Genomic DNA, 12,022 nt, shown 5'->3' on the forward strand with positions numbered 1-12,022 from the left:
ATTAGCACAGAAACATCACAGAAATCCCCATGTACTGAAGCTGTTTCCCCCGCCTCTCTCTACCTCGTTTGCTCTACATCAACTTTCTCATTTGAAAAATGCATTCTCTGTTTTTCCTCTATTGCTAATATCAACCTCTGACTGCTTTTACATTTTGTAACTTCACGCTTGGGGCAACTGCCAATGACACAGCATGAAAGATCCTGTCAATACCACATTTTTATTTCACTGAAATTTGTCTTCCACTTTAAAGGAAGGATTTATATTACTTTGCAGTTATCTTTGTTAATTTGTTAAACTACATTACATACATAGTATTATTGGGTAACTTAAAAATATCTGCAGTTGATGATTGAATTTTATAATGAAAAAGCCATCCATACTGCACTACAAACTAGAAAAGTGGCCAGTAGTGTCATAATTGCCCCAAATGGCAATAATGAAAGGACAGCCACTTCTTAGTTCAAAATCCATAGCCTGAAGCTTTGCCTTATTAGTCAAAAGCATCAACCAATATGTCAATTGGTATATTCTGCTCTTAATGTTTTCTCCATAATATTCAGTAAACTGCAGCCTCCACTGAAATGTTTTTACCGTAAAGACTGAGCTGTATATGAAGTAATACAGTAACTTCAGAGATGGAAAAAAGACGTTGCCAATTGAAACACTTGAGAAAACTGGCCCTAGTTTTACATTAGGTTTTTCAAGTTCACTTTAATAATTCTGGGTACCTCACACAATATATAGTGCTGTTTTTATCAGGCAAACTCTCAAGTCTTTGACTAGAGTAAAAATCTCTGTAAAAAGCCAATGACAGAAGAAAGTACAACGGCCAAGAAATTCAGAACCTGCACATTTATGTACCTATGATTTATTCTTTATGCTGCAGATGCTGCCAGGAGGATCTGGGGAACTACAGGCCGGTCAGTCTGACCTCAATGCCAGGGAAGGTTACAGAGCAGATCATCCTGAGCACCATCACACGGCAAGTACAGGACAACCAGGTGATCAGGCCCAGCCAGGTGTTTATGAAAGACAGGTTCTGCTTGACTAACCTGATCTCTTTCTATGACAAGGTGACCTGCTTAGTGGATGAGGGAAAGGCTGTGGATGCTGCCTACCTAGACTAAAGCCTTCGACACCGTGTCCCACAGCATCTCCTGGGGAAACCGGCTGCTCGCGGCCTGTACGTGTGCGCTCCGGGCTGGGTAAAAGGCTGGCTGGCTGGCCGAGCCCAAAGGGGGGTGGGGAATGGAGCCACATCCAGCTGGCGGCCGGGCACACGTGGTGTTCCCCAGGGCTCAGCGCTGGGGCCGGTCCTGGTTCGTGTGATCTGGGTCTGTGATCTGGGCGAGGGGATCGAGTGCACCCCCAGCGAGTCTGCAGCCAACACCCGGCTGGGCAGGGGTGCTGATCTGCTGGAGGGCAGGAGGCTCTGCAGAGGGGTCTGGGCAGGCTGGATCCACGGGCCCGGGCCACTTGTATGAGGTTCCACAAGGCCGAGTGCCGGGTCCTGCCCTGGGGTCACACCGGCCCCACGCAGCGCTCCAGGCCGGGGCAGAGCGGCTGGGAAGCACCTGGGGGGAAAGGGCCTGGGGGTGCTGGTGGGCAGCCGGCTGGGCATGAGCCAGCACCGTGCCCAGGTGGCCAGGAGGGCCAGCAGCATCCCGGCTTGTGTCAGCAACAGCGTGGCCAGCGGGACCAGGGCAGTGACCGTCCCCCTGCACGGGGCACGGGTGAGGCCGCCCCTGGAATCCTGTGTTCAGGTTTGGGCCCCTCGCTGCAGGAGGGACACTGAGGGGCTGGAGCGTGTCCAGAGACGGGCAGCGGGGCTGGGGAAGGGGCTGGGGCACAAGTGCTGTGAGGGGCGGCTGAGGGAGCCGGGGTGTTTAGCCTGGAGAAAAGGAGCCTGGGGGGGCTTATCGCTCTCTGCGACTGCCTGACAGGAGGCTGTAGGCGGGTGGGGGTCGGTCTCTTCTCCCAGATAACAAGTGACAGGACAAGAAGAAACAGCCTCAAGCTTCACCAGAGGAGGTTGAGATTGGATATTGGACAAAATTTCTTCACCAAAAGGGTTGTCAAACATTGGAACAGGCTGCCCAGGGATGCAGTTGAGTCACCGCCCCTGGAGGTATTTAAAAGGCACTTAGGGACATGGTTTAGTGGTGGACTTGGCAGTGCTCGGTTAACAGTTGGACCTGATGATCTTAAAGGTCTTTTCCAGCCTAAATGATTCTATGGTTCTATGACAAACCAAGAAAAATCAACGAGGCAAGGAAATACACAGCATGTTAATCATTTGGTGCATCCACAAAATACTGTTGAAATACTGATGCTCTACTTTAATGTAATAAAGTTTCTCAACATGGTCTCTCAGCATTACTGAACGCTTTCAGTATCCCACATCATTGCTATTTTACAGCTAGGTAAGTCTGGAACGGTAAATAATTTGGATAATTTTCCTAAAAATAGTACACAATTTTGAAATTTGAGTCTCTTCATAAGTCCCCAAGGATTTAGAAGTCTACACAGGGACCATGTAAAACCTAAAATTAAAAGAAAAATTTAGATCTGCAGGGGAACCCCAGCATCAGGGTGTCCCTTTGGTTTCTTTACACCAGCAGAAACCAACATGTGCCAAAAAGGCTTGACTTAATATTTGCCAGCAATGCCATCAGCTGGGGGTTTGCCCTATGGAGAGATGAAAAACTACCATCCCTCATCCTTAAAGGAAGGGATGGATAAGTAGGACAGACTGTCGTGAGGGATGCAGTTTCTGGCCTCCAGCTGGGAGGAAGATATGTGCTGGGCGTACAAGCCATGGCCCTGAAAGACAGACCATGTCCCACCACTCCCACTGGTTTCCCATGTCAGGGGAGCAAGGATCCCTGTCTGCACCATGTCTTGGCTCCTGCCGGGTTTCTGTTGGCAATGCTGCACTCATAAATGCTTTCTATCCCTTCCTGAGTCTCTGAAAGGTTGCCAGCTGATGCCCTCAATTGTATGGGTGGAAGCAGATACCTGGGAAGTTGCCACCACTAGCCAGCAGGACAGCAACTGCCTGAGCCTGTTGCAGAAATGTGAGCAAGGAGCATTCCTTGCCTTCCTCTGGGACTTAGGCATCTGACTTCTGCACTGCAAACACAAACTCCCACTATTGAAAGATTCAGATTATCACATTTCTCCTAGGTCCTAAACTGCCACGTCACCTCTTATAAAAAATGGGGACTCTTCCTTCTAAAGGACACAGCCAGACAGAAAGTCATTTTGGCTATTAGTTCAATGATTCATTCACCTAGTAAAGGAGAGACCAAGGGAATTTGTAACTAACTTCCCTACCTTCCAGGACCACATCTTAAAAATCAAGTTTTAGGCTATTCCCTGTAGCAAACAGCTCATTTTGCACAGTTTCAGACAGAATCCCTGAAAATAAGCTGGCATTAGAGAACACTGTATTTTGCTACTTCCCTTGCTTTGTTCTTGCACCCATTCCAAGCAGCACCACTCAGTCTCCTGCTTTCAACTGTGTATAATTTTACCAATTTAATGCTCTGGACTTACATTGTCCATACATATGCCTGCCTCAGGTTGAATTAGATTAGAAAATTTCAGCTAAAGTCTTTGGTGAAGTCTTAAGAGAAATTTTCTCTCTTCCTCAAGTTAAATAACAGCCTTTTTTTTTTCTGTGGGGTTTCTGTTACTTTGCAGTAGGAACCTGAAATGTCTCAGAGCCTACGTCTTGAATCAGGGATAGTCTTTTGCCGTGTTTTAAGAAAATCTTCCCTGTTAATATGTCTCTTGTTCTCCCAAATCCCTAGATCCATTCAAGGTAAGGCTTCCTTGCCAGCAACAAATGAAGCAAAAATCCAACAGTCTCTCACTACATAATCCTGTATCATCCCAACAATTCATCCAACCTGATCGATACAAAAAGAAAGGAATCACACTGGAAAAATATTATGGGATAACAATAACTTTAAGGTTTGGTTATGGATACAGTCTTCAAAGCACGTACCCAAACAGCTCAAACTATGATTTCACAAACCACCTCAATTTTGGAGTTTTCCAACTTCTCGGATTTGAGCTTGCAGCCTTAAGAACATTACTGCAACATCTTTTCAGTGTTATTACATATGCAACAGTCATCCTTTAAAAGTGTTTACCTGCAACAGGAATTATGTGGTGTCACATACAAGACGGTCTTTTAAAAGATTTACTGTGGATTAAAACTAAAGCAATATATACAGAGTACTAGTTTTGATTACAACCACTACGCTACAGAAGAAATGGATTAAAAAAATCCACACATACAGTAACTTACACAAACACAATATAAAATACACTGGTCTATTTTATGTCTCTTTTCAGGCTGTTTTCAGGTATTTCTGTAACCGGCTGGGCAGCCATTTTCTTATCCACCAGTTCATACCTTCACATTTACTTAAGCCAAATTAAAGCAATGGAATATATGCATGATCCATAAAGACAAACAGTACACTTAATTAGATACGTAGCATGAATAAATGAAGGTGAACAAATATTTCCAGCCTTCCATAAGCCTAACAGGAAATCAAACCACGTATTAGTAGGGAGGCATTTCACACTGTATTTATACAATCAAAGGTACATTTAACAGCTATTAACAACAGAGACCCTCATTTGTTATTCACCTTGTTTACAGGCCTTCAGAATAAGAAAGAAAACAAGATCATGTATCATGGCCTTCCAGAAACATAACAACTTCCTTTTATTCACAGCAGTTAAGAGTAAACGGAAAATTCATTTAATGTAAAACAAAGCAAGAAAATTTTGCTAATGCCAACCTCTACTTTCACTATTTTAAAACTATTTGTTGAAGAAAATGCTGAACCCTCTGGGCACCAGGGTCCTTCCTCATTACTTCTTACAGAGAGATGGGAAATGACCTCTCCAGAAACAATATAAAGAAATATCAAGAAAATCTTGGACAGGTGGTAACAGGAACATAACTCTCTCAAGCCAGCAGAAGGAAAAGTCATTTTAAAGCACCTCCCTAAGACCTGCATGTCTTAGGACTCCATATTTAGGACTAATACATGTTCTAAAATGCCAAGGGTAGTAAAACACTCCAAAAGTTGCACCTAGTGAAGCTTAGGGAGGTCTGATAAACCGCATGGCACAGAAATGAAGGCCCATGTTTATAACTACACACCACATTTCCAAGTCCATGGTACTCAGAAAGTAAAGGTAAGACTAGCCTTCAGTAATTCCAGATCAATAATTCAAAGGAATGTATTTTCAAAAGCAGGGATATAAACTGTTTTGTGCTTATCTGAATGCTTTCTACACTGAACTGTACTGGCTGACTTGTAGAATTCCAGTAATTCACCTCTGACCTTACGTCAAAATTGGGAAAAGCACTGCATCTCTTGAACTTGGAATCACAAAATAATGTAGCTTTGGAGGGACCTCTGGAGGTCTTAAGTCACCCCCCCCTGCTCGCAGCAGGGGTGATGTCAAAGTTGAAGCAGGCTGCTCGGGCTTTGCCTAGTCAAGGCTTGGACACCTTCAGAGACTCCAGGGTCTCTCTGGGTACATGCTCTGCTATTTCACCATCTCCTCATGACATTTCTTCTCCTGATCCCCAGGAGGCAGTTTGTTGTTCCAGAATTGTGATTGCAGCCTCTCATCCTCCCACTGCGCATCTCCATTAACAGTCTGACTCCACCTTTTCTGCAACTCATCAGGAAACTGAAGGCTGCAGTTAAATCCCCTCTGCACCCAGCACGGTATTCCCCTGCCTGCACAAGCCCAGCTCCCTTGCTGTCCCAGAGAGTCCCTGACCACCTTAGACAACCTCTACAGGGCTCTCTGCAGTTTCTCAAAAAATTTCCTGTGCTGAGGAGCCCAAAACTCAGACTTCAAATGTAGTCTCACAACTACCACCCTGGGCGGGAATGTGAGAAACTGGGAACAAATGTCTCCCACGATTCCAATCGAGTATGAAACACAAGCGAAGTGAGAAACCCCCTTTCATTCCAGAGATGTGTCCATCACTGTTCTGAAATAAGCACTGAACTCCTACCCATTTACCTCCAAGGAAATTGCTTGCTTTGATTAGCTACTTCAAAAGCCCCTGTTCCGCATCTCACAGCTCAACACAGCTTGTATTAATTCATTTTTCTTCTCTTTAGAAACACCTGCCTTCTGCTACCTTTGATAGCTCTACAATGAGTACATTGTTAAATATGTAGATGACCAGACCCCCATATTACTTACGTATTTGATTTTGTATGTTATTATTTCGTACTCCATGACACTGCACTCCTTTTCCCAACCAGATTCCAGCTCAACCTCAGTATAATTCTGCAGGCACCTACCTTCAAGGCTTGCAGCATAAAACTCACAAAATGATCTCAACTTCTGGAAGCTGCTTCTAGCTACTGTATCAAGAATGCTAGCAATGCACATACACTTTTATTTGCAAGTGGGATTGATTTCCCGGTCCAATAAATTTTGACCCCTCGACTGACTTTCTTCAGATGAGGGGAAGCTGCTTCTCTGTTTGAGCTTTTAGTCTGCATTTCCCCAGGAGAACTAAACTCTTCAAAGTTCACATTTTCACTTAGCTTTAGCTACAGATACTTTTTCTGTGATGATCCTCTGATGTCCAAGTCACAGTGGAGGTGCTTTTGACAAGAAAATGGCTGACACTACATTTTCAACCAGTGAATCACCAATTCCTCCTCTTAGGTAAAAAAAACCCACCCACCCCCCCACCCCACCCCCCCTCCAAACCAAACAATTCTACTTTGATATTGCTCACTGCTTTGGAACCAATCTCATATGCATTAATTATTTAGGAATTCCTAAATCAAAGAAAGACTATTAAGATGGACAGTGAAAAAGCGTCTTCTCCAAGAAAAACATTTCAGAATGCTTCAGGAGACTAAGTGGTTATTTTTTGTTCATTCTTTTCCTGTTTTTGTTTTTCTTCAAGAGCATCCATATCCTATTGATTATGTCTCATTTTTTACCTCTAGAAAAAACACACTAAACCTTCTGGGACAAGCATATCATGTGACCCCAGCTTGACTACCTGTGTATTTGCTTAAATTTTGACTTTACTGTCTCAGAATAAACACTAGGCAAATGGAACAGAAATTAAATTACACTCATCAAAAGCAAAGCACTAAAACACAAACTTAAAATATGAAGGAACACACATATTCAGAAGAAATAGTTCCTTGGTTGATCCTTCTTTTCATCTGAATGCATCATAAAAGAAGTTATGTTTCATTACTGAAAAAACATTTTGGCTTCTTTCATGGTTGCAAAGAAGGGTAATTAAGACTGTCAAGAAAACACATTGAACAGCTGTATATTGTTCACAAAGGCACCATTATATGACTGCTCTGAAAAAAACTGGCAATTTAAACACTCACATTTCCTAGAAGTTGGGTATTTTTCCCAGCTCCAGTAGATACCAAAAAATGTTTTTTTCTATAAGTCTTGGTCAAGTATTAGCCAAATTTCAAACCAGCAGAATGGTCCTAGTTTGAGAACACATCCACATACATAAGGAGAAGTGGATGGCACTACCAAAGCCTCGCCAATTGAAAACAAGAATTTAAGCTACTTTTTAAGCTGGAATTAGCTGAAATTTTCTTAGACTGCAGGTATGCCTAAAAACCAAAGACACAGTAATCCTTCCAGCCTGAACTGAAAAGGACCATTAAGGAATACTTACTCATCGAAGATCAGGTCTGGAGCAAAATAGAGGAACTGACTGTTTGTATGTTTGTATGATCTCCAACTCAAGGCAAACGATGACAGACACATCCATGAATACTGAATTAAAGTGATTTGGTCCTCGAGAGGCAAGTTTCTAAATCCTAGAGATCAAACCAGAAAATAATGATGAACTACACTGTGCTCTACAAGGGTTGGCCAAACCAGTGCTGAATATATTGCTCATTATTTTTCTAGTATTAATGAACAACGCTCCCACAAAGTATATTTCTGAAAACACAAAACCATAATTTTTCATTCCAGTGACAAAACATGTTTTCTTCTAAAGAGGCTATTATTCAGAATGAAAGCTTTTAAAATATTGATCACACACATACGAAACAAACATTACATAAATCAAAAAAGCCAATGATCTTCTCTCAGATGTTCATCTCACACTCCCCTGTGAAGGTTTTCAACACGGCCCACAGATTAAACATGCGATTTGTCAAGCAAATAGTTCATTAAGCTAAAATAAAGAGTGAGGAGAAATTTCACCAAATGCCTTGTGGTCGTACCTGGAAGTATCTTTGCCCACTTCACCACCTGAATCATCTGCTTGCCGGCCAAGCGGTTTAAGGTGGAAAGCAGGTACTCTGCTGTGTCTGGCTTCGAACTGTCATACCCTGCATACACAATCTCCGGTTCAATGCTTTCAAGGATCTTAACAGGAGAGGGTGTAAGTGCTGGTGAGATAGCAGACATGTGAGGGACAAGTGCTGTGTTTACAGAGGGCTCAGTCATGGGCGCGATGTACGTCGTCCCTTCCTCGGGGCTCTGGGGTGGTGGCTGCTGTCGCTGCTGTGGCTGCTCCTCGTGCATCCCTTTCAATTTCCCCAACTTTTTGGACTTCCGGGCTGTGAAGATGAGCAGCACAAGAACTGAGTTAGTACAGAAAGCCAGTGTAACCCTGGCTTTACAGAAAACGGAAGCAGAAATATCATCTCAAACTTCTCAAGTGAAATAGATGCAGGACCTTAAGAAATACCCCATTGCCTGCAGCGTCATTACTCTGCAAAGAGGACCAGAAGACACATATAAGCTTATACTTATTGCTCTACTGGCTATTTTTGTGAGTGACACAATGTCCAGTATCTGTCTCCATACAGACCTGCGTAAAACATCCTAGTTACTGTGGTTGGTGCCGATTAAACATTTTAGAATTCTGTAGTTTTGTAGCTTAAATGAATCATTTATCACCTACAAGCCTGCAATTCACATTCTCCATTTCATTTGGTGACCAAAAGAAATCTCCCTGGCAATGCCTAAATTAGCACACCCGGAGCCCTCCTAAGCTTTTGCATCCTACTACCCACCCTGGCTGCGACTCAGCTTGAAGAAATACAGTCAATCAATTTTGAACAGCCTAAGCTAGTCAAATCCCTTTGCTTTTGCCGCTTTGATACTTCCCATAAGAGTTGTGTCCCCTTCTCTTGAGTAGTTCTGAAGTAACACTAAAATATTTACCCAGTTAAAGAAAAAAATACCAAGTCTTGTGTAACACCTTTCTCACTACTATCAACATTTCTCTTATTATCTGCCTTCCCTTTTCTTTTTTTCTTCAGTGCTACCCTCCCTCCTTTTCTTTACTAAGTTACTTAGAGGACAGCAACGCTAGTGCGCCTCCACTCTGCAGAGATGCCAGCCATTCTCTGTGGGCTGTCTTCCCAGCTTTGCCATGTGAAGCACAGATATGGAAGCAGGCACAAACCCCTGCTCACACCCCAGCAAAATGATCTCATACTGTGAGGAAAGAATGGGAAATAAAAAGCGAGATAATTAAGTTACAAAAACACACATAAGAAAGCCAAACCAAAAGCCCGTCACCCCACTTTTAGTGACAGGAAAACCTAACTAAAATAATCTTTAAAATCAGTAAATAATGAACTAATTTATATGTTTGCAGCTCTTTCAGAGTAACTTCTCTCAGATATAGTCTTTCTTATCTAGCTGTACACAGCTAAAATCCTTGTCTTGAATTTTATTCTCCTGTTTCGTGATTATTGCAATATCCCTTTTACCGGCATCAGTAATTATGAGTCTGTCTCTCTCCTACTTAGAATACTACTGCAAACACCATTCTTAGTCCGTGTCCTGTCCCAAGTCTATCTCCTCAAGGTTTTTCCCGTCATCAATTACCCACCCCATGCCCCACCCCCCCACCCCCAACCTTTCCTTAAATATAGTGCCTTTTCTGCAGTTTCAGGATCCTTTCTGGCCCATCTCGATCTCAGCCCTCTTCTCTTCTCCATTATTGCAACGTTCATTTCCACTGTAGCTCAGCACGCCATGCCACTGCCTCCTGGGAAGTTTTCAACACGTGCTCTATGTGCTGTTTCCCACTCCTCCTACCATGGGTGCAGAAAACTCCCCACAAAGATCCACAGAACTACCTCATTACTCTTCTAAAAACTCCTTAAACCACACGTTTTAAGAAAACCCTCCTCAACGGCAGAGCTGCTGCTGCCCTGAGACCGCTGCTGACGATAGCAGCCATTAGTGTTTTACTGCTTCCTTGAAAGTGGGGCTGCCTGCCCAGAGCCGGCGGCTGCGCCTGAGCTCAGTGCCTGTGAGGCAGGATACTGACACCCAGGGTCCAGGACAATGCACGCCCAAGCGCAACAATAGCCTGTTGTTTTCAACACTTCCTTGCTGGGACAGTACCTTGAACTCTGAGGAGCTGGCTCATCCCAAGATCCAAAAGAAAAGCTTATTTGTTAGGGTAAACATGGGACATTGCTATAGAAAACAGGGATGTTACCGTTCAGACGCAAGATCTTAAAGGCGCCAAGCCAAACAGCTGCACCTTGACTATCATCTTCCAAACCTGAATACAACTCATTACTACTGCCACACGGATCGCACCAAGCCATTAAGCGCAAAATCCAAACACCAGTTTGGTGGTGTTTCCATCACACAATGAAAGAAGGATCTTCCTGGCTGATTCTAGCATTAACGTCACTCAGGAGATCTACAAACAACTTCAGAGATCCTTCTGTAATTTGCACCACTTTTCTTTCAGAGAGCTGGAAAGCATTTCATTAATTCACCTGCAGCATGTATGTCTGCTTTCAACAATTACTTAATTTCTCTGTGCCTGCAAACATCAGAACAAGTCAGGTGGTTTGATTTTTTTAGTAAAAGGGTTAGATATTCAAATAAAAATGTGCCAGATCTAATAAAATTTAGTTTCAAGTTCTACTGTTCAACTATCCACATATACTTAAAAACTTCCTAATTACCTGAAGTATTAGCACAGATTACACAGGGAAACACCGGAATCGCTGTGATTTGAGGTTATAAGGAAAACACAAGACAAGTATCTGTCAGGAAAGGTTTCACCGCAGCTGATTCTGTCTCAAGAGACAGGACAGACTAGAAGACCCTTATAAAAGTCCCTTCCAACCCTATTTCTTACTTTTCTATTACAAAACTCTTAAAAAAGCTCATTCAAACAATGAAGAACAAGTGAAGGTTTTTTCATTCTCCGGTGCATCAAGTTACACCGATGCAGACATCCATTCTTCCAGATGTAATTTCCGTTCCTAGTACCCAGAAAGCCATTTTACAAAGGAGCAGCTGATCAGACATTTTGTTAAACAAGCTTTTTCCTCACTCTGCAGAATAAAATGGAGGGAGTTACAGGCAAAGCAGACAACACCAATAAATTTAATTCTGAAAAGTAAGTGAAAATGCTGCTGTTACCCATTTGGTGCAGTCACATCTACATGACGATGTCCTAGTGAAATCACCGTGAGCATTAAATATAGTTAGCATTTATCTTAGAAAGGCAAAGCTGAACTTACACATTTTTCAAGAAAATAAATCCCAAAAGCAAAGCAAGGATAGCCAAGTTCAGCAGAATAATTGATGATGAATTAACAGAGCTACTGGCCACTGAAGAGTTTAAAAATAAGCCTGAAAGACTGGATAAAGATTAGTGTTTGCTGTTATTATTCATTAAGTTTTATCAGGCACTATTTTTTTTCCTGTTATCAAAGTAGGAGTGAAAGTGAAGAACTTCACATCTTTCATGTCTGCAGAGGCAAAACCCCAAGCATTCACACCATAAGCACACCACAATAAGAAATGTATTGGTTTACCTACTCCATCAAGTAGCTAGCAACACAGATAACTGATTACATATTTATTAAGACATAATTTTGTATCTTCCTTTTTCTATGAGTTTTTCATTAAAAGAAAAAAGAATTATACATTCTTCCATGTATAATACTGGCATAAAAATGTGTTT

General features: G+C 42.6%; 1 protein-coding gene across 5 annotated transcripts in view; it reads right to left on the reverse strand.

Moving 5' to 3' along the window:
- NR3C2 (nuclear receptor subfamily 3 group C member 2) overlaps positions 1–12,022 on the reverse strand; it is a 214,261-nt gene that overhangs the window by 30,191 nt on the left and 172,048 nt on the right. For all 5 annotated transcript variants that reach the window (XM_055794386.1, XM_055794388.1, XM_005243308.3 and 2 more), the window contains 2 exons: positions 8,289–8,627; positions 7,730–7,874 (listed from right to left, as the gene is read on the reverse strand). In XM_055794386.1, coding sequence (XP_055650361.1) covers positions 7,730–7,874; positions 8,289–8,627 — 484 coding nt within the window. The remainder of the gene's footprint in view (positions 1–7,729; positions 7,875–8,288; positions 8,628–12,022) is intronic.

Source organism: Falco peregrinus, chromosome 2, assembly GCF_023634155.1.
Source record: "Falco peregrinus isolate bFalPer1 chromosome 2, bFalPer1.pri, whole genome shotgun sequence".
Classification (NCBI taxonomy): domain Eukaryota; kingdom Metazoa; phylum Chordata; class Aves; order Falconiformes; family Falconidae; genus Falco; species Falco peregrinus.